Below are 23,435 nucleotides of genomic sequence, written 5' to 3'. Positions count from 1 at the left end.
TCCTACTGCACAACATGATCCAGCTCCAGGGACTCCCAGACCACATAGTTTCCAAGTGAAGCCCACAATTCATCTCTCACTTCTGGTGTGAAGCATTCAGTCTACTGGACATCTGGATATTCACCTCCACTGCATACCACCCCCAAACATATGGACAAACAGAATGAGTGAATCAAGTATTGGAACAGTACTTGAGATGCTTTATAAATTATCATCAAGACAACTGGTCCATGCTTCTGCTACACTCAGAGTTTTCCTACAATAACTCCAATCATGCCTCTACAGGTAGGAACCCCTTCTTTGCTAATTACAGCTTCCACCCCTGTTTTCAACCAGCATTACCAGTGGCCTCCTCAGACCCCATCATCACTGATTGGCTCTGGTTCAGTAAGAACTCAAGAACCACTTAGAGGCTAAGAAGGCCTAAAAGAGGCATGTGAACTGTTGGTGAAAAGAAGCTCCAGTATTTACAGTAGGTATGGTTCTCTGCCAAACACCTACAGACCAAGAAACCTTGCTGCAAATTGGACCATGAGTTCCTGGGATTCTTCCCAATATGCCGGCAGAATAACTCGATTACATTGAAACTCAAGCTTCCCCCATCTCTCAAAATACAGAGTTTTCCATGTTTCCCTTCTGAAGCCTTTCACAGAGAACCCCTTCCCTGACTGAACCACATGACCACCTCCACCAGTTGAAATCCAGGGCCATTAAAAGGAATATAAAGTGCATGTCACCCTCAAATCCTGATGGGTACATGGCCACCTGTATTATCTGATGGACTGGGAAGTTTATAGCCCTGAAAAGCATGCATGGGAGCCTGCCTTACATATTCACACCCCTGACCTGGTGGAGGAATTTCACAAGGCTCACCCAGACACGCCTGGACTTGCACCACCCCAAAGAGGGACCTGAAGGAGAAGTTGATATAAGAACCTACAGGACTAGAACTGGGGACCATGGGCCACTGACACCTCAACATCACCTCAGAAGACTTAAGCTAGGCTCCCGTGGGAGGACCCTGTTAGGCTGGGCCCAGCAGGAAGTAATGCTCAGCTGGACCTGAGTGGCAGCTTCTTGCAGCCCACTGATTGGCTGGCACTGGTTCATAAGCCAGGAAGCCATGATAGAGAGTTGTCTGAGCAACAGTGCAGACTGCCTTGCTTCAGACCCTCTGTGTGAAAGATCCCAGACTCTGGCTTCTGACCCCGCCTGCCTCCTGATACCTGACTCTTGGTTTGTCCTCTGGCCCGTCTCGGTATCTGACCCTCTGGTACCCAACTTGGCCTGACTCATGCTCTGTCTACTAAGTATGACTGTTCACAATCCAGTCGTGACACAGTATCTGGGCTAGTGTATCTGCAGGATGCACTCTCAAAATTCAGCACTGTAAGGTCTCCATTAAGTTCTAGATGGAACTGGTTGTTGAAGGTCCATTTTTAGAAAAGAAGAACTGCTCCTTCACTTATTGTAATAATGCTTACAAAACATCTGAGATGCAGCAGAGTTCTCTTGACACAGGAAGCTCCATGTTTCCTAGTTTCTGAAGAAGTAGACAGGGTTAATCACCCTACTGGTCACAAAAACAGAGACACAGTTATTTTCCATAAGAAGCTTGGTAAATCAGTGACTATCTTCTCTCTCTCTCTCTCTCTCTCTCTCTCTCTCTCTCTCTCTCTCTTTCTCGCTCACGTATGAAAAGGTATAGTAAATGATTAAGAATTAATATGAATGATGGTGTAATGAAGCAAGGGATGCAGTCTTTCAGAACCATTTGAGCAGGAAACCGGGTAGGAAACAAGATAGGGATTGAGATAGTTGGGAATGCAGTGGAATGAGATGCTGACCAAAGCTATCAGGACAAACAGGAGCAGTCTTGTTGAAAAATCTCTGACAAACATTATATTAAAAACAACTCCGGATTTTGGTTTTGAAACCGTTTCTGGAAAACTTTGATTTGAAGATGGCTTCATCTAAGAACACGAGCACATTAAACATAAAACCCTTCATATCTGATCTAGAAGGTGTCAGTTTTATTGCATGCCATGAGCTGAGCTTGCAACTTCTATTGCACTATGCTGAAGCTGTACCATTTAACATCTTATCACCACATGTAAAGAGGCTTTCTACTGCTTAGAGAGAATTAAAATCTGTGGCAGGAGTGGTCCAGAAAAACTGCACTGGAACTTGCAGTACAAACACTTGGTGTAAGCCCTGCTTTCATATCATGTGCAATTCCATTGTAAATTATCAGTTGTAGTTATATAGGATAGAGCAGTGGTTCGCTTCCTTTTTGGTACTGAGACCCACCTTCCCCATTTAGCAAAATAGGAAGGGCAGGGTGGTCATGACCCTCTGATATCTGGCTGTGAACCCCAGGATAGCGAATCTCTGGTATAGAGCATTATCCCACTTTTTATATATATCATCCCACTCTGAAAGGGTTGTGACTGCAGGAGCTGTTAAATTCTCTACCCTGTTTGAATTGCTCAATCTGATTTTCTTTGAATCAATCATATGGGAGGAAGTAGAGCCTAGTAATTAAAGCACAGGACTGGCCTCTGGAGTGCTGAGTCCTATTACCACCTCTGTCACAGACTTGCTTGGTGACCTTGAGGAATTCACTTCATCTCTTTGTGCCCTGGTTTCTCTTACTCACTGTGCTACAGTAGAACCTCAGAGTTACGAACACCAGAGTTACGAGCTGACTGGTCAACCACGCACCTCATTTGGAACTGGAAGTACACAATCAAGCAGCAGCAGAGACAAAAAAGCAGCAAATAACACAGTACAGTTCTGTGTTAAACATAAACTACTAAAAAGGGGAAAGTTTAAAAAAAAAGATTTGACAAGGTAAGGAAACTGTTTCTGTACTTGTTTCATTTAAATTAAGATGGTTAAAAGCAGCATTTTTCTTCTGCATAGTAAAGTTTCAAAGCTGTATTAAGTCAATGTTCAGATGTAAATTTTTGAAAGAACAATTGTAACGTTTTGTTCAGAGTTACGAACAACCTCCATTCCCGATGTGTTTGTAACTCTGAGGTTCTACTGTATTGTGAAGCTTAATTCATCAATGTTTGTACAACCCTTTCACGGGCACCTCTGCTACAGGGAAAAAAGTATTATACATGTGTTTTTCTGAATATGTTGAGAATATAGGACACGTTGATGCCAAAACAATGCATTTTTGGAAGGTCGGTTACAGCTAGCATCTTGTCTATGTGTGGAATTAATATTGTGTGGTCTTGCTATACTGATAGTTAATGTTCCACTTTTTTAAATGGGAAGCTACAATGTAAGGAAAAACATTATCTTTTGATTGTGATCCTTTAAATCAACTATTTGTATTTAACAGCAAAAAAGGCTCAGGAACTTGCAATTTTTGCAAGAATGTCATTTTGCTTTTAGTGAGGAATATAAAGCATCTGGGTCTTGGAAGTCCCCAGAGAGCAAAGCCAGGTTTCATCCAGGTAGGGCCAAACCTATCATTTTCCTGACAAATCTTTAGGGATATGGAACCATACTGGCAAGAGGTAAGTGATTTGAGAGCAGATGCAGCTGGGTCTCAGTGTTCAGGGCTCAGCTGTCATGTATAGGAAGGAAGAGGCCAGTATTATCCAAAGGAAGATTGACCTCTAGAAAAGACTGTGTTGTGTTTATTAAATTCTAGGAAGGGGAAGACTTGCCTTTGGGCTTGGATTATACCTTAGAAAATGGAGTAGTAATTTCACCCTGCTCTGAACAGAATGTAGTTCACACTTACTCCATTTCCTTGGGTTTTATTGGCATTATACTCAACTCAAAAGCATTCTGTCTGTAACACTATAACTTTTGAGCTCCACATCTGATCACTTGCAAAATTTCAGGGAATGTTCTAGGCATCAACAGTCAGAGCTCTCTGTTGGTTTTTGGGAAAATCAGAAAACTGAAAGGGCTGGAGGGGGGGGAATGAGGGACACATGGAACCCCTGCTGTTTTGCAGATCCATGGCTTCAAGCACTTCTGCAACTGGCTGTAGACCAAACAACTGGTTGGTGGACACCCATTAACACTTTCTGAATAATACAATATCTCATCTCTACTTGTCCTCTCACAGACAGAAAGAAGACAAATAATGGAGTGGAGGGAGAGGGAAATAGGGGAGTGCACATAGTCCCTGGTATGGGAGGGGAAGGAGCCCCATAATCCCCTAGCATTGGATTTAAGGACGAGAATGCGGGGCAGACAGGGCCTGTAGCATGGGAGTGAAGGGGGTATTTGAAAAGGGAAGATTGGGGGCACAGAACCCCTGATGGGGGGATTGAAGGACCTTGTCTGGGGAAAGGTGGCATGGCACACAGAACCCCTGGTGGGTGGGAAGGTGTGAAAGAGAGGGAAGGGAGAAGGGGGGCACACAGAACCCTTGGCAGAGGGAAATTTGGGGAGCTGTAGGGAGTCCTGGAAATAGAGGGGGATGGGCAGGGCCAGCTTTAGGGGTGGATGGTCAAGGCAGCCACCCTGGGCACCAACATTTGGAGGTGCCAAATAAACAAGATTTGTATGACTGCACGTGTGCCTTGTGTAGAGGCGCTGAAAACATTTATCTCCCTGAGCAACAAAACACTTACGGTCAGCCCTGGGGATGGGAGGGTGGCACACGAGGAATTTCAGGGTGGTGAATGGAGTGATGTGTGGAGCCCTTAGTGGGTGAACATGCTTGGCCTACATAAGACACAAAGTGTGTGACTTAGTTGATAACTCAAATAGAGCAAGAGAAGAGTGAACCCTTGCTTTCTCCCCAAGGTTGGCTGGTCCTAGGGGTTTCCCTGCGGAGAGTCTCAGTGTTCCTTCTGCCCAGAGAGTTACTCTGTTAAATCCAGGGCAGAGATATTGAGCCATGCCTGCTGGAAGGAACCAATCAGCAACTCCCTTCCAATGCCTGCGAAGAGGGTGGCTCAGTATTTGATTTCATTTAGATTTGGGGCTTACACAAACTGCATCTGAAACTGCATCTGTGCAAAGCTCTAGCTACCCTTGACAGACTTAACCACAATAGCGATTAAGAGTTGCTGAAGGTAAATTCTTCCCCCACCACCAGACCTCATCCAAATCACCAGTCATGTGAACATTGCAGCTTAAATCAAAGAACACCATAGCCTGTTAAAGGGGGGGCCTCCACTTGTTTTTACCTGTTTATCCATTGCCAAGGGAAAGCCTTGTATTTGGACCCTGAAAAGGGAAGGAAAACTTGGGTGTGTGTTTTTGTTCTGTGAGCTAGCACTGCTGATGAGGGAAACTCCACCCTCTGATATGGCTCGTTCTCTTGTAGTTTTGCAACATTCATTCTCACTGACTCCTGTGAGGAGGTTTTGATCAAACAACCTTTGGAGATTTAAATCAACTTAGTTTCAAATGTAGCATGCTCCTTGAGCAATGAGCTGTGATGACATAAATGAGTCAGTCAGAGCTGCAATTCTGAGCCCCTCTTGCTTCTCCAAATGAACAACTTGGGAAATATCTGCTAGTCATACAGCACCATACCATACTATACCAAACAGACAGCACGAGTGTTAATTTTTCTATATTTGACAGTGTTTTACAAAAATAGAAAGAGAAAAACCAGGATCTTCTTGCTGCCCATTGTTTAGGTCTTCACACACAACAGCACAAGATGTGCAGTAACCAAACTCAACATTGATGTACAAAACCTAGTTTTAAAAGTTTACAGCCATTTTAGCATTCACTCACTAAGAATTCATCAGCTTAAAGAGTTTTGTGAATTTGCTGGGGTAGAACACAGTAAAATTCTATGTCATGTAGTCACACATTGGCTGTCACTTGTACCTGCTATTAACTCAGTAGCAATGTGTTGGAAAGAGCTTACAAGTCACTTTCTATCTTTGGAGACAGATGAATGTCCTAGAGTAATATGGGATAGTTTTGGAATGAAATTGCTGAATTGTACTGTTTCTTCTTGAGCCGTGCTCTAAAAATATTCACAGACACTACTAAAGCTCTGAAGTCAAACTCATTCACAGTAACTTCATTGTTCAAATTGATATCTAGTGTAGACAAGAAACTAGAATGCAGAATAAATGAAAACATTTGTGTTATGTTGTGACTTTCAAACTAAAGAATCTCAGTGAAAGTGAATGAAGGAAGTGAGAAACAGGGGGTTCTGCTTTTTTTTATCAGCTAGCTCAAAATTATTTACAAAACAGATATAACCTCAGTGAAAACAATGTGCACAAGAAACTGTCTTATTGGCAAAAGTGTTCCTTTGAAGAATTTACTGAAGCTGAAGCATGCAAAACTGATAAAGTTACTGACATGGATGAGTTATGTGAAGAATTTTGTACAATCTAAAGTCATTTTGTCTCCTGAGTTTCTAGACTGCACAAGTACTGAAGAGAAATACTTTGATTTTCAAGATGACAAACCCAACTGGAAGCAGAAACTTCAAGAATTTGAGAAAAAAAAACCCAGGTTCTTACATACTTTCTATTTCATGTAGCAAAGAAGATGCTGAAAGAGTATTTTTGTTAATGAATTCCACATGACAAGATGACAAATCAATTGGAAGTAGACACAGTGAAAGCCAAACTACAGAGTTGCTGAACTTCTGAAAATGCTGAGTGCAAGGATGTTTCCAGGCCTTGAAGGGATAAGAGCTGGTGACAGCGCCCCTTCTCTAAGGGTATGTCTACACTATGAAATTAGGTCAAATTTATAGAAGTTGATTTTTTTAGGAAGCGATTTTATGCAGTCGATTGTGTGTGTCCCCACTAAGCGCATTAGGTCGGTGGAGTGCGTCCACAGTACCGAGGCAAGCGTCGACTTTTGGAGCGTTGCACTGTGCGTAGCGATCCCACAGTTCCCGCAGTCTCCGCCGCCCATTGGAATTCTGGGTTAAGCTCCAAATGCCTCATGGGGCAAAAACATAGTTGCGGGTTGTTTTGGGTATATGTCGTCAGTCGCCCCTCCCTCCGTGAAAGCAACGGCAGACAATCATTTTGCACCTTTTTTCCGTGCGGCCGCCATACTGCTTTCAGCAGACGGTGCAGTAGGACTGCTAACCATCGTCATTGAACCACTGCTTCCGCTGCCACTCTGCTCTCCTGCTCTTGTCTCGGTAGAGAATTTCTCCATGTTGGCTGTCATGGGCTCCCGCTTCCGCTGCAACTTTGCTCTCCTGCTGTCATGAATCCACCTCTCAGGTACTCTCGTCATTCTCTATAAATATCTATTCTCATGGCATCCGTCGTCAGCCACCACTTCCACTGCAACTCTGCTCTCCTGCTCTCCTGCAGACGCCATACTACAGCAAGCATGGAGCCCACTCAGATCATCACAGCAGTTATGAGCATTGTAAACACCTCACGCATTATCCTGCAGTATGTGCAGAACCAGAACCTGCAAAAGCAGGTGAGGAGGTGACAGCAGCATAGTGACGAGAGTGATGAGGACATGGACACAGACTTCTCTCAAAGTACGGGCCCCAGCAATTTGGACATCCTGGTGGCAATGGGGCAGGCTCATGCCATGGAATGCCAATTCTGGGCTCGGCAAACAAGCACAGACTGGTGGGACCCCATAGTGTTGCAGGTCTGGGACAATTCCCAGTGGCTGCAAAACTTTCGCATGCGTAAGGGCACTTTCATGGAACTTTGTGACTTGCTTTCCCCTGCCCTGAGGTGCAAGAATACCAAGATGAGAGCAGCCCTCACAGTTCACAAGCGAGTGGCGATAGCTCTCTGGAAGCTTGCAACGCCAGACAGCTACCGGTCAGTCGGGAATCAATTTGGAGTGGGCAAATCTACTGTGGGGGCTGCTGTGATCCAAGTAGCCAACGCAATCACTGAGCTGCTGCTATCAAGGGTAGTGACTCTGGGAAATGTACAGATCATAGTGGATGGGTTTGCTGCAATGGGGTTCCCTAACTGTGGTGGGGCGATAGACTGAAAGCATATCCCTATCTTGGGACTGGACCACCTTGGCAGCCAGTACATAAACCGAAAGGGGTACTTTTCAGTGGTGCTGCAAGCACTGGTGGATCACAAGGGACGTTTCACCAACATCAACGTGGGATGGGCTGGGGAAGGTACATGATGCTCACATCTTCAGGAACTCTGGTCTGTTTGAACAGCTACAAGAAGGGACTTACTTTCCAGACCAGAAAATAACCGTTGGGGATGTTGAAATGCCTATAGTTATCCTTGGGGACCCAGCCTACCCCTTAATGCCATGGCTTATGAAGCCATACTCAGGCAGCCTGGACAGTAGTCAGGAGCTGTTCAACTACAGGTTGAGCAAGTGCAGAATGGTGGTAGAATGTGCATTTGGACATTTAAAAGCGCGCTGGCGCAGTTTACTGACTCGGTTAGACCTCAGTGAAACCAATATTCCCACTGTTATTACTGCTTGCTGTGCGCTCCACAATATCTGTGAGAGTAAGGGGGAGACATTTATGGCGGGGTGGGAGGTTGAGGCAAATCACCTGGCCGCTGATTACGCGCAGCCAGACACCAGGGCGGTTAGAAGAGCATAGCAGGGCATGCTGCACATCAGAGAAGCTTTGAAAACCAGTTTAATGACTGGCCAGGCTACGGTGTGACAGTTCTGTTTGTTTCTCCTTGATGAAAACCCACCCCCTTGGTTCACTCTACTTCCTTGTAAGCCAACCGCCCTCCCCTTCTGCCTTTGATCACCACTTGCAGAGGCAATAAAGTCATTGTTGTTTCAAATTCATGCATTCTTTATTAATTTCTCACACAAATAGGGGGATAACTGCCAAGGTAGCCCGGGAGGGGTGGGGGAGGAGGGAAGCACCGGGTGGGGTGGTAGAGGAGGAGAGGAGGGAAGGACAAGGCCACACTGCACTTCAAAACTTCTTGAATGCCAGGGGATGGAGTGGTTCGGTGCCTGGAGGGTCCCCCCCCCCCCGCATTCTTGTGTGTCTGGGTGAGGACAATATGGAACTTGGGGAGGAGGGCAGTTGGTTACACAGGGGCTGCAGCGGCGGTCTGTGCTCCTGCTGTCTTTCCTGCAGGTCAAGCATATGCCGGAGCATATCCGTTTGATCCTCCAGTAGCCTCAGCATTGCATCCTGCCTCCTCTCATCATGCTGCCACCACCTCTCCTGTTGCTCCCACCACATCTCCTCTCATACGTCCCTCCTGTCCTTGCATTCATTTTGTGCTTTCCTGGACTCTGACATTGCTTGCCTCCACACATTCTGCTCAGCTCTTTCAGTGCGGGAAGACTGCATGAGCTCAGAGAACATTTAATCACAAGTGCATTTTTTTCGCCTTCAGGGCAAATTAATCATTAAACATGCTTGCTTTTAAACCATGTGTTATATTTACAAAGGTACACTCACCAGAGGTACCGTCTCTGCCTTCAAGGTCTGGGAGCCCACCTTGGGAGCGTTGGGAGGGTATTGACTCCAGGGTGATAAACAGTTCCTGGCTGTTGGGAAGAACGGTTTCATCCTCCTCCTCCTCATCATCTTCCTCTTCCCCAAAATCCTCATCCCCGTTGCGTGTGACTCCCCCCTTGCAGGAGTCCACGTACAGGGGTGGGGTAGTGGTAGGGCACCACCTAGAATGGCATGCAGCTCATCATAGAAGCGGCATGTCTGGGGGTCTGACCTGGAGCAGCTGTTTGCCTCTTTGGATTTTTGGTAGGCTTGCCTTAGCTCCTTAAGTTTCACATGGCACTGCTGCGGGTCCCGGTTATAGCCTCTGTCCTTCATGCCCTTGGAGATTTTTTCAAATATTTTGGCATTTCATCTTTTGGAACAGAGTTCTGATTGCACAGATTTGTCTCCCCATACAGCGATCAGATCCAATACCTCCCGTTTGGTCCATGCTGGAGCTCTTTTGCGATTCTGGGACTGCATGGTCACCTGTGCTGATGAGCTCTGCATGGTCACCTCTGCTGATGACCTCGCCACTCTGGCCAAACAGGAAATGAAATTCAAAAGTTCCCGGTGCCTTTCCTGTGTACCTGGCTAGTGCATCTGAGTTGAAAGTGCTGTCCAGAGCGGTCACAATGGAGCACTCTGGGATAGCTCCCCAAGGCCAATACTGTCGAATTGCATCCACACTACCCCAAATTCGACCTGGCTATGTCAATTTCAGCGCTAATCCCCTCATCAGGGAGGAGTACAGAAATCGATTTTAAGAGCCCTTTAAGTTGACAAAAATGGCTTCGTCGTGTGGACAGGTGCAGGGTTAAATCGATCTAATGCTGCTAAATTCGACCTAAACTCATAGTGTAGACCAGGGCTAAGGTCTTAAGCTTTAATTAAATTGAAGTCTAAACCATCTAGTCACCCACCATGTGCACAGACAGGCCAGAAACTGCAACAATACCCAGCAAAACTGGCCTGTATGTATGGAAGGTGTGTGGGAAGATGAACAACAACAACATAATCCACACTTTACCCCCTGCAAGCTTCCCCAGTTTCAGCAGGTGGGTGGAGAGCAGGAGGGGAAGAAGCCAAGAAGATAGCTGTCCTCTGTAGAACCATCCCCCAAAAAGCCTATGGGAACTTACTGTGCGAAATGTGGCTTTCTTTGGGGATGATTCTGCAGGCAGCATTTCCTAAAGATGCCTGAAATATCCCTGGGTTACTGTTAAGTGAGTAGCAGACAGACCTCTTTTCAAGAGCTGAACACTCCTCTGCTCTGAATATACACAAGCAGAAATAATTATTAGACTCAATTTCTTAAAAAATACATGCAAATAGTGATTTCCTTTGCAAATTGTATAGAAGATCCTACTCCTTGGAATCTTTCTTAACTAGGAATCTCTGTGTGGATGAGAGGAATGAATTTCCTGCTGGTATTTTAGAGAATACATTTCTAGTTTTGTACTAATTGCAAAAAGTTGATACTTTATCGCAGAGGTTTTCGACCTTTTTTCATTTGCGGACCCCTAAAAATTTCAAATGGAGGAAAATCTTAGACATAGTCTGCGGACCACAGGTTGAAAACCACTGCTTTATTGCATGTGTTTGTCTACTCATGCACACTTGATTTGCCCATAAGATAGAAGCAGTTGTGATTTAGCCTTGGAGATAGTGTTTGAGAGAAAAGGGAAACAAAAATGATTAGGGGTATGAAACGGCTTCCGTATGAGGAGAGATTAATAAGACTGGGACTTTTCAGCTTGGAAAAGAGATGACTAAGAGGGGATATGATTGAGGTCTATAAAATCATAAGTGGTGTGGAAAAATTAAATAAGGAAGTGTTATTTACTCCTTCTCATAACACAAGAACCAGGGGTCACCAAATGAAATTAATAGGCAGCAGGTTTAAAACAAACAAAAGGAAGTATTTCTTCACACAGTGCATAGTCAACCTGTGGAACTCTTTGCCAGAGGATGTTGTGAAGGCCAAGACTACAACAGGGTTCAAAAAAGAACTAGATAAATTCATGGAGGATAGCTCCATCAATGGCTATTAGCCAGGATGGGCAGGGATGGTGTCCCTAGGGTCTGTTTTCCAGAAGCTGGGAATGAGCGACAGGGAATGGATCACTTGACGATTACCGGTTCTGTTCATTCCCCCAGGGCACCTGGCATTGGCCACTGTCAGAAGACAGGATACTGGGCTAGATGGACCTTTGGTCTGACCCAGTATGGCCATTCTTATATTCTTATGAGAAGGATCTTGATAATAGAGCTCTGCTTTTGTCAAAATTTCCTCAGAAAACTTACCCTCTGAATCTCCACCATATGAAGGTTACATGATCCAGAGAAGGGGAACTGTCACCCACACGTTCTCACAACAGAGCTATCTCTGAACACAAAACATCCCTCAGAGATGGACATTATCATTCCTACTAAAAAGGGTCTTCACATAGTGAAATTTTCCACCCAGATTTTAAGATTGGTGTTGGGGGATGGAACTTTCTCCCAAGTATTTGATCTTTCCCCCTTCTCCTTCACTTCTCAATGGTTTATCTCTTTTCATGGCAGGCAGGCTCTGGTTATCCTGCATGCCTCAGTACAGTCTCTTCTGTAGACAACCCTGACAGACTTTAAAGTGAGAGTGACTGTACACAAAGTACAATAAAATGCTGAGGCAGACAAAATTGGATTCTGAATTAGCGAACACTTCTACTAAATTTTGATACAAAATGGATGAGGTAATATATTTTATTGGACCAACTTCTGTTGGTGAGAGAAACAAGCTTTTGAGCTAACCCAAAGCTCTTCTTCAGGTCTGTCACTCTAATATCCTGGACTAACTTAGCTACAAGAACACTGCATACAACAAATTTTGACACCAGCAGTCTAAAAGCAGAACATTTCATATGTCAGTTTTTGTTGGTTTGTTTCCTGTTAGATTTTTGTGCTATGTGGAATATTACAGTAGGTCATAAGAGAAAAGCTACATGAGACTGCCATCTATTAGCCTCTTCACATATCGAGAAGAAGAGAGTCTGATTCTGCTGCAATTGTGGGAAAACAGTTATGGATTATGGTAGAGTTTCTCACAGAAAGCTACAAGAGAAGTATCCCCTCTTCATTTAGTGGAAGTATATAGTTCACTGAAGTTAATGGACAGGCTCCTATTGACTTCACTAGGCTCCGGCTCAGAACCTTAAGTCTCTTAATGTGCCATTCAGTGCTCTGGATCACGCAATCCTGCATTTCTACCTGGAACCAGTAAAAGCCCCTCAGCTACAAAGGTGGGGTCTCAAAACTTATTCCCACCTGTTATCTCAGTCGGGTGAATGTTTGGAGATTCATCCAACCCTTTGAAACTCATCAGCCATCCTTGAATGCAGATTGAGGAGTGAGACATTTGAGGTGATTGTCCCGCATTCTCATTATCACTGCAGCTGGTTGTGGGGAAAACCAAAGGGGCGAAGCAATTCTTTTAAAAAAAATAGATAAGAAAATGTTGGAGCATACTAATTTGGGGGGTAAGGGCATGCCATAACTTTTGACCACTGAGCACTGTTTGCTCACAAATCTTTGAAAAGCACCTACTACTAGTGAATCCTTCCCTCAGACAACCTTCAAAATTTACCCTTTTCCCTTGACAGCAAATTCAGGTATAGGGGACCCTGAAAACTCCTATTAGCAAGCTCAGGCACAGGGCACTCTGAAAACTCACCCTATTAGCAAATTTAGTTATAAAGGGCCCTCAAAAACCACTTAGCTGTCAGCACAGTTATGGAGCCCCTGGAAACTCATCTCATCAGCATGCTCAGGAACTAAGACTCATGAAAACTCAGATCTCTTATTCTTGAATGGTAGGCTAGCTCTGCATGAAGAAGCCTGAATGGGTCCATTGGACTTACATACAGAACAATCCTGGATTTCACATTATGAACATCAGTTGTAAAGCATCATGAGAATAGGAACCACTGGAGCATCTGAAATGAAATGACATGTTCAGAACAAAAGCATGTTCACAATGTTCTTCTGATTATATCTTACAGGCAGTTCTGCCACAGAGTTCTTATGGGATTCTTGACAAGTGATGTAAACCAAACTTTTCACAAGAGGTCACTAATTGTGTGTTCCTTTTTTTCTGGGCACCCAGTTTGAGACCCTAGGGTCTGATCTGTAGAAGTGCTAAGCACTCACAACTTCAACTGAAGTCAATGGGAACTGTGCTTTGAAGTGTTACATAATGCTAGATGGTCTGAAAAATCAGCCCTAAAGATCTCAAATTCGGCACACAAAATTAGTGGACATTTTTTATCTTAATCTTTTTATGCCTCAGTTCCTCATCTGTAAAATGAGGATAATATCCTTTACCTCAAAGGGCTGTTTTGAAGATAAACTTACTGATGTTTACGAGGCACTCAGATTGTCAAGTGATGAGCACCATAAAAAGTCTTAGGAAATTATTAATTATGTATTCAGTGCAGGGCTTGGATGGTGCACAATAAATAAAACATGGAGCCACATATTAAATGATAAGTATATTATAGTTTCTTAAGTAGATACCAGTAAGCATTTTATCTTTATTTTTCTTGTAACCATTTCTGAGTTTTATGCCTTATTACTTGTACTCGCTTAAAATCTCTCTCTTTGTAGTTAATACATTTGTTTTACTGTTTTATCTAATCCAATATGTTTAAATTGAAGTGTCTGGATAACTATTTAAGGTAATAAATTGTGATATTATTCCCTTAGAGGAATAATTGGCTCAATATAGTTGTATGGAGAGCACTGGGCAGTACAGGACATACATTTCTGGGGGGAAATCTGGGACTGGGAGTGTTTTGGGGCCAGCCTGGGGTAATCTTTAAAGCTGGTAAGAGCCAAGGTGTGGCTGACTGGCTGCAGCAGAAACAGACATACCTCTGAGTGACTTACATGCTGGTGGTTGTTTGTGAGCAGTCCAGTTTCAGTGACTACAGTAGCAAGGTATTGAAAAGGGCATCCCAGGTTGCAGGCAGGAGTGAGGTGACACAGCTACTCATTAGTCTGGATTGTGTCCCAGTATGTCACAGACCTACCTTAGGGCTCTGAGTGCATTAACTAACAGGCAACCTTCATTCTGGCATTTCCTGACTTTACAGTGCAAGACTTTGCAGCCTTAATGTTCTTTTAATGTGGGATTTATCTGCAAGTAATATATTTTTGGTTAAACAGGCCAAGCAAACCAGAGGCTGTACAATGTTTAACCATCAGCGAGAGAGGGACATGAATTAAGCACTGAATGAAGAGTTCCTCTTGATGCACGCAGATGGTGCCATAATGTCACTGGGGAACTGGGCAGCAAAGCACCTCCTGAAACACTGTACAGCCACAAAGCTGAATCCCAACTGTCAAGGTTCCTCCCCCACTCTGAACTCTAGGGTACAGATGTGGGGACCTGCATGAAAGAAAAACCTCCTAAGCTTATCTTTACCAGCTTAGGTCAAAACTTCCCCAAGGTACAAAATATTCCACCCTTTGTCCTTGGATTGGCCGCTACCACCACCAAACAAATACTGGTTACTGGGGAAGAGCTGTTTGGACACGTCTTTCCCCCCAAAATACTTCCCACAACCTTGCACCCCACTTCCTGGACAAGGTTTGGTAAAAAGCCTCACCAATTTGCATAGGTGACCACAGACCCAAACCCTTGGATCTGAGAACAATGAAAAAGCATTCAGTTTTCTTACAAAAAGACTTTTAATAGAAATAGAAGTAAATAGAAATAAAAAAAAAGATCCCCCCTGTAAAGTCAGGATAGTAGATACCTTACAGGGTAATTAGATTCAAAACATAGAGAATCCCTCTAGGCAAAAAACCTTAAGTTACAAAAAAGATACACAGACAGAAATAGTTATTCTATTCAGCACAATTCTTTTCTCAGCCATTTAAAGAAATCATAATCTAACGCATACCTAGCTAGATTACTTACTAAAAGTTCTAAGGCTTCATTCCTGGTCTATCCCCGGCAAAGACAAAATATAGACAGACCCACATACCCTTTGTTTCTCTCCCTCCTCCCAGCTTTTGAAAGTATCTTGTCTCCTCATTGGTCATTTTGGTCAGGTGCCAGCGAGGTTACCTTTAGCTTCTTAACCCTTTACAGGTGAGAGGAGATTTCCTCTGACCAGGAGGGATTTTAAAGGGGTTTACCCTTCCCTTTATATTTATGACACCAACTTAGCCAGGAAAAACACAACAAAAGATCTGTGCAGTATCAACTATCACCACCAAGAGTTTTGTGTGCTTTGCTCCTCCACTGAAACTGTCATCGCAGAGGAGGTGGCAAACATCACACCCAAAACATCTGTCCTTTTTCAAATATATTACAGTTGTTCAAAACACTACAGTTTCCAAGAGTGCTGCTATAAGGCAAGAATGTGTGTAGCCTTTGCTCAACCATGAAAAACTCCTCAGTATTTGCAACCTTTTAATTTGTTTTCTGTAAACATTGGTATGAGTTATTTGGTTTGCAAGAATGTTCGCAGAAACTCGTGCAGATGCATCCACACCACAGTACACACTGGAAAGGAATTAGTCAAACCCTCCTGTTTATAAAAGTTGCAATCATCTGAGCAAGGAGAGGAAACAATATCATGTGACTTAGGTGATCAATTGCACAGTACAAATACTTATTTATAAATAATGAATCTTCAAAGCTATACTCATAGTGAATAATTCATGAGAAATCCATAGGCTGAAATATTTTGTATAAAACCTTTGAAAATTTTTCAATAACAAGCATATTTAAATAGCAAAACTTGTTCACAGATAATTTGCAAACAGCTGCTAATAGCTCCCCTAGCTCTGGTGTTACTGATGGAAAAGATCTATTAAATCATTAACTCCAACCAACTTTCACACCCCAGAGAACAGGCATTTCTGATATTGAAGAAATAACATGTTAGAGTTCAGGCAAAAGGCCATTGCAATAAGAGGAAATAAAATCTTGAATCAAGTGGATCGTTTTAATCTAGTATTAAATATCAGCAGAATCCAGTAATTAGAACAAGATTATCAATTCTAACTATGGATACATTCAAAATGGACATTGTAAGAGTATTTTTTTAAACAAAAGATTTAAAATACAAGAATATGGCACAGAAAATATTATGGTTTCTAAATAATTAGATGGGTTTCAGAGTAAGAGCCGTGTTAGTCTGTATTTGCAAAAAGAAAAGGAGTACTTGTGGCACCTTAGAGACTAACCAATTTATTTGAGCATAAGCTTTCGTGACCTACAGCTCACTTCATCGGATGCATCCGATGAAGTGAGCTGTAGCTCATGAAAGCTTATGTTCAAATAAATTGGTTAGTCTCTAAGGTGCCACAAGTACTCCGTTAAATAATTAGATGTCATTCAGGGAGGAGTTTGAGTATCAATTTACATATTGTGAATTCTCTTGCAGGTTAGCAGCTGATCACAACATGATGAATATTCCTTGGATGGTAGAGAACAGTGATTGGTTTTCATTAAAAGTCTACATATAAACATTTTTCATTGTTTCAATTTGATCTGAACTGCAAGAGAGGTGAAACTTGCCATTTCATCCCACAGCATAGGTTCTGGTTGTCCACTTTCCTTTTCCACATTTTCCCAGTTAACAGGTAAATCAGCTGTTTGTTGTATACAAGGAGATTATCACAAAAACAAGAACAAAAAGAGAGCCTAATTCTCATTTACAGAAAGGCCACTTGACATTGCTCTGATGATGTAAAAGGTCCTTAAAGTAAAAAATAGATTATATTTATACTCACTTTCTTCAAGCCTCCTTTGCATGACTACAGCAGTTTAAAGTGGCCTGGGTATAAATGAAAATAAGTCCTTAAGGACAAAGAGGAAGAATTTTCTTAACTAAAGAGTATAGGCCTTATTCTCATTTACACAAGGGCCCCTTTAATCCACTCTGGTACTATAAAGTGCCCTAAAATTAGGTATAAATGTACATTGATATTAAGGCCATTTTATATTGCCATAGTGGGATAAATGGACCCTGCCAGGCCCATATTTTTTCCTGAACCAATGGAAACCAAACACGGAAGTACAGAGAAGTCCTTTTACGTGAGAAATTTAAGAACTTGTTGAAAGAATAAGCATTAGAAGTAGACAAATAATTTTCAACAAATAATATTTTGCAAATTTTTGCCTGTGGAATGCTACTTAGATTTTCTGCACCCAGAGCCTACCAATGCACACACACTCATGGCTTATTGCTTTGGTGTGGGCTAGTGACATCTGAATGTGGTTCAGAAAGCTGAAAAATATTAACTGTTTTCTCTTCTTTTCTGTTGGTCTCTTTTTGGTTCATTCTAACACTTCTGAAAATCACTTACTCCCCCTTCCTAGCATCCCAGCTCTGAACTAGTTGCCTCTGCTATTAGTCGGTCAGCAGTTAGTTTTCACCTGTGTTATGGAGCCACATGGTTTAATGAAGACAAACACTTCTCATACATAGTACAAGTGGGAAACAATATTTAGCAAGTTTAAAGAGTAAGGTAATTCTATATTATTTGTTAACGTGATCTGCAATTTTGTTTTTACATCTTAACATCAGCAGTTGTTATCCTGCCTGCTTACAGCAAAGGGTATTCTGAAGTGAAAATCAACATGCACAGTACATTTTAATGGTTTGTATGAACATATGATTATACCATACAATGTATTTCATTCCTGTGTTTCACTGTGATTCTATACAGTACTCTGTAAATAATCATCCATTTCTTCATTCTTAGGCCAGGGCAAAATGAACACTTCTACTAGTGAACTGGAGATGGAGACACAGACAACAACATATTACTATGAACAGGATGATGCAGCACCATGTTCAAATGACGTCAAACAATTTGCATCCCAGTTTCTGCCACCGCTGTACTCCTTGGTGCTGATATTTGGCCTGGTGGGCAATGCACTAGTTGTGCTGATCCTGATAAAATACAAGAGGCTGAGAAGCATGACTGACATCTATCTGCTGAATCTGGCAATTTCCGATTTGCTTTTTATTCTTTCCCTGCCATTTTGGGCTTACTACGCAGGACATGAGTGGGATTTTGGAAATGCAATGTGTAAAATTCTTTCAGGGGTCTATTATGCTGGCTTCTACAGCGGAATGTTTTTCATAATACTTTTGACAATAGATAGATATCTGGCCATTGTCCATGCAGTGTTTGCTTTAAAAGCTAGGACAGTTACCTATGGCATCCTCACAAGTGTTGTCGTTTGGGGTGTTGCAATATTAGCCTCTCTTCCAGGGTTAATATTCCATAGTGTTCAAAAGGAAGGTCTTCAATGGACTTGCAGCTCTCATTATCCATCAAATTATGAAAAAGAATGGAAGCAATTCCTGATTTTAAAGATGAACATCCTGGGACTTGTCATTCCATTTGTCATTATGATCTTCTGCTACATAGAAATTATAAAAATATTACTGAGACGTAGGAATGAGAAAAAACACAAGGCAGTCAGACTTATTTTTATCCTAATGATTGTTTATTTTCTCTTCTGGGCACCATACAACATCATTGTTCTCCTGTACACTTTTCAAGATTCATTTTCCCTAAATAACTGTAAGAGCAGCAGTCAGTTGGAGTTAGCAATCCAAGTGACAGAAGCGATTGCAATGTTCCACTCTTGTGTCAACCCCGTGATCTATGCCTTTGCTGGTGAAAAATTTCGGAAATATCTTTATACCTTTTTCCAAAAAGACATTGCAATCTACCTCTGCAAACCGTGTCCAGCTCTTCATGGTGATAAATTAGAACGGGTTAGCTCCACATACACGCCATCCACTGCAGAGCATGATATCTCCATTGGTTTGTAAAGTGCATTTGAAATGTAGCCAGTAAAAGTTTCATCCTCCTTTTAACTTAAAATGTTGTGGAATGAATCAGTTTTTTTATGGTGTTTGCCCTTAAGAACTGTACAGTTACCAGTCCCAGTAGCTATTTTTTTTTTGTGGCATTGCAGCATTTTTCTGTGTGGCATTGTGGCATTCTCATTCTCTGTGCAGTGAATGCTACCAACTCCACAGGAATTCTAAATACTGCTGTTCGATAAGCATCCACTTCAACATGGAATCCAATATAATAAGGGTTTGTTCTCTGGATGTTGGCCAATGAACAAAGTGTCAGTGTGATTTCCTCAGGAAATATAATTCAGAAGATGGTGCGAAGAGGGCAGAGAATGAGGTATGTCCTCTTTCAAGAACCAGTTCCTATATGCAAAGACCACAAGGAAAACTCTGGGAGGAAGGCAACTATAGGAGAGTGTCTTGGTTATTTATATGGGGCTTGATGTGCCTTGTTTTACTTCGACCCTTTTCATTCATGGGAATTGATGACAAAAACAGCTTTGCAACAAAATAAGAATAAAAGGATCTAAAATTACCAGGAATTTTAAAAGTTAGTGTTTTTTTCATAATATAATCAACTACCTATATGGCAGGGGGAGGTTAATGTACAGCTATGCTTCTACCCTATTTTTCCCACAGGGCACGAAGCCTTCTTAAATTGCCATGAAAAAGAGTGTTTGGATAAACAGGGGAATAAAAGATTGTGCACATTTCTGTTGAGGGATATGACCGACCTTCTGTTAACCAGAATTGCAGCAAACAGGTCTATTCTATTAACCAGTGACTATCTCTTTAAAATAATCCTTTCCCCTTGACTATTGAGTTACATTAAATTATTTAGAATTCAGTTTTATGCATGTAATTAAAACATTCAATTACTTATACCTTTAAGGGCTAACTTTCTTTAAAGGGGCTGTGACAGAGTGTGAATAATCTTAGGCTGACTCACCACTTAGTAAGCATCCTTACATGGGGCAAATTAGGGAAACAATTGGCTAAAGACTAAATGATTAACCAGTTAACCAGGTGGCTCATCTCATCAGCTGAGGACAGCTAAAAGAGAGATAGGAAGAGAGGAGAGGGGTAGGCTGCAAGGGAAGACCTGAGAAGCCAAGAGTCTCAAAAAGGTAAGAAAGATCTCTTCTCCCCACACCACCCTATGCCTAGGAGTGTAGTAGAGAGAGAGACCCTGGAGCACAGGGCCTGGTGCAAGACCTGAGGCCTGAACCACAGTTAGCAAAGGCAGGCAATGCTATGAGCCAAAGTCAAGCCCTGTCATAAAGCAAATGCCTGCTTACAAATTCACTGTCCAGTACCTGAACTTGGCAAAAACATGGCTGGCATTGCTAAAACACAGATGCTCCTAAGAAGTACTGGGCACTAAGTATTCATGTAAACACATCCCAGAAGGCTAGTACAGGTATACCCCAATGTAGAGTTATGGTATAAACAAAATCCTGGGAGATGGTACAGGAACACACCGACCCACAGTAAAGACAAGGATAGGAGGACAGAACGATGGGTGGAGATGTTTTGTTTGAACCAGAAGGTACAAGGGGTAGTGTCGGTAACATGTTGGCAATACATCTGGAGTGTAATAAGAGTGTAATATGTAATTGATATGTATCAAAGAGAAATCAAAGAAGGGGCACCTTTGTCCAGTCGAGGGAGCAGCAGAAAGTCCTGCTGCTGACTCATCTGAGTCCATTGTCACGGGCATACATGTGTTAGCGTACCTGTAGACATGGATCCAGGGAGCTACACCCATGCTTCGTAGGCAATAAACCTGGCCGAGTGCCTTTGCCCCCGAACCGAGTCTGTGGTTTTTCTGGGTAGTGCTATCTAGTTCTGCTGGGCCAGCTAGCTGCACAGAGCTGGTCCAGCGCACGGAGAGAAGACACATATGCATGCCAACTCACAACAGGGAGAATGTAAGAACCTTGAGCTTTGGGGAACTTGTTCTGTTATTTCACACTGTAAATAAAGCATTTGGTGTTGAACTTGCCGCGAGTTCTGTGTGAGAACTGTTTGCACTAAGGAATTCAGGGTGAGGGAACCCTGTCCTGTGACAGCTGCTCAACTCAGCCTCCTCTTTTGGGAGTGAAACTCTGGAGGTAACGGAACATACATCAAGTTGTTAGAAATCTGTAGGCTATTAATTGCAGGGAAAAGTTGCACCTGCAAAACAGGATCTTTTTTCTGAAACAATAGCTTCCTGGCAGCTGATAAAAGAACATAAACCAAACTCAGCAGAGTGAGAAATATAGATCAGACTTGATGTTTGCAACATATTAAATGGTTGTGTTTGGTTATAAAAAGAATGGCTAGAAATGAATGGCACGGGAGGGAGAGAGAGGGGAAATGGTTTTGTGGGCTGGAAAGCTCAACAGCTCTCTGGCTTTTTTAATAACTGCAAGAAAATGGGAAAGTGGAAAAAGATTTAAAATGCCAAAATTTCACAGAGAAGTCTGTCTAAGCCTTACATTCTTCTACAGTTTTTCTGTAGGAAAATACTGTATGAAGCAGCGCAAATATATTTTTGCATACCAAAAAGAGTTAGGAAAAATTATAGTGTATGCAAAGTTTTCTTGTCCTATTTCCCTGTCAGCCTTGCAAGCAGAAATTAAACATGGCTTATTCTCATGATCCAAAAGAGAATGATAAACAATTCCTCTGCTGTAACTTGTACCTTCCAAATCAGTGTTCCATTATATCCCAATAGTATATTACCTTTCTGAATTCTCTGATGGGCTAGTAGACTGTTGCCTGCTATCCAGCCATGGAATGCTCAGGACACTAATTCCATCAACCATTGGTGCCACAGTCAAAATGTATTGTTTACTGAGCGTTCACCATCAGCTCTGTTAGGAGTTGACACATGTTGCACTAAATTGTCCTGGGCGTGCTAGATGAAGAATATGGGACACCACAGAAAGGCTGTGTCTATTCTACAGTGCTTACACTGGCACAGCTGTACCGATGCAGCTCTCCCGTCAACAGAATTAAACCACTCCCAACAAGCGGCGGTAGCCATGTCAGTGCGGGAGAAGCTCTCCCACCGACATAGCGCTGTGCACACTGCCACTTATGTTGGCATAATTTATGTCACTCAGAGGGGTGGAATATTCACACCCCTGAGCGACATAAGTTTTGCTGACATAAGTGGTAGTGTAGACATGGCCTACCTGACCATGGACTTGGAGGCCTGAATATATAATGGGAAAGAGAAAACCTGGAAAGCAACATCTCCCAGAGAAAAATTTTAAGACCTGCCTCTTCCAGGCTTACATTTAAACTGTTTTTCCCCCTGCAGTGAAGCAGTGTGGTGCCCCACCACCCCGCCGCAGGACGAACCCCCCTAGACACCAAAGTGGGCGGAGCCAATGGATCCTGCGCCTTCCCCGCAGAGGTCAAGGTGCAGGATGGGAAGTAGAAAAGCCCAACCCTGAAGCTCAGTTGGGCCACAGCAGCCGGAGAGGCCAGACTCCCGTGGCCTAGCTCTGACTTGGGAGACCCCGGCAAGCTGCGGCTGACCCGAAGACTGGCCGGACCAGCCGAGGCTTGATGCTGATCAATGCCCAGAGGAGCGGCCGAGCCTACCCCTCGCCAGCTGCCCAGAGGAGCGGCCGAGCCTACCCCTCGCCAGCTGCCCAGAGGAGCGGCCGAGCCTACCCCTCGCCAGCTGCCCAGAGGACCTGCCGAGCCTACCCCTCGCCAGCTACCCAGAGGAGGCCATGGTGCTGGAACCCTCCGAGGACACCACCCTGACCCAGCTACCCTACGAGGGGGAGTCTAAAAGTAGCCTGGGGGCAGCCGACCCCAGTCTGGCTGCAGCACTGCCAGAGCCAATGTCCGTGTGTTGTGGCCAGGATCCCCACTGATACAGCAGCAGGTCTTCGATCGCTGCTAGGGCCCTGGGCTGGGACACAGTGGAGTGGGGGGGCCTGCTTCCCCCCCGCCATCCACCTCGCAGGTGGCAATCTCCTCCTCCCCTGGTTGGTAAAGCCAGGGCCTGGGCTTATGTTGAACAGCCTGAGCCCCTGACTGTTTGTTTGCTGCCCCGCCCTGACCCAGGGCCTGGGCTTATACCAAACTGCTTGTGGTACCCAGCCTGAAGGTCTGGGCCATAGACTGGGTATTCCCCAACCCAGCCGAGA

At 43.4% G+C, this 23,435-nt stretch overlaps 1 protein-coding gene across 7 annotated transcripts; it reads left to right on the top strand.

The window, feature by feature from the left end:
• The first annotated feature begins 2,281 nt into the window (after nucleotides 1-2,281).
• On the top strand, nucleotides 2,282-21,089 carry LOC102930284 (C-C chemokine receptor type 5). 7 transcript variants are annotated; one of them, XM_027826709.3, is made up of 4 exons: nucleotides 2,282-2,853; nucleotides 16,840-17,038; nucleotides 17,989-18,058; nucleotides 18,164-21,089. In XM_027826709.3, the coding sequence occupies exon 4, from the start codon at nucleotides 18,175-18,177 to the stop codon at nucleotides 19,246-19,248; it is 1,074 nt and encodes a 357-aa protein (XP_027682510.1). In that variant the 5' UTR covers nucleotides 2,282-2,853; nucleotides 16,840-17,038; nucleotides 17,989-18,058; nucleotides 18,164-18,174; the 3' UTR covers nucleotides 19,249-21,089. The 7 variants fall into 7 exon arrangements, with proteins under 7 accessions (XP_027682510.1, XP_037746195.1, XP_037746194.1 ...); XM_037890267.2 differs by lacking the exon at nucleotides 16,840-17,038; XM_037890266.2 differs by lacking the exon at nucleotides 16,840-17,038 and having other exon boundaries at nucleotides 17,986-18,058.
• Nucleotides 21,090-23,435: the final 2,346 nt, after the last annotated feature.

This window comes from Chelonia mydas, chromosome 2 (assembly GCF_015237465.2).
Source record: "Chelonia mydas isolate rCheMyd1 chromosome 2, rCheMyd1.pri.v2, whole genome shotgun sequence".
In the NCBI taxonomy this organism is placed as follows: domain Eukaryota; kingdom Metazoa; phylum Chordata; order Testudines; family Cheloniidae; genus Chelonia; species Chelonia mydas.
The sequence above is the reverse complement of the archived record's forward strand: the minus strand, read 5'-3'. Positions and strand labels throughout refer to the sequence as shown.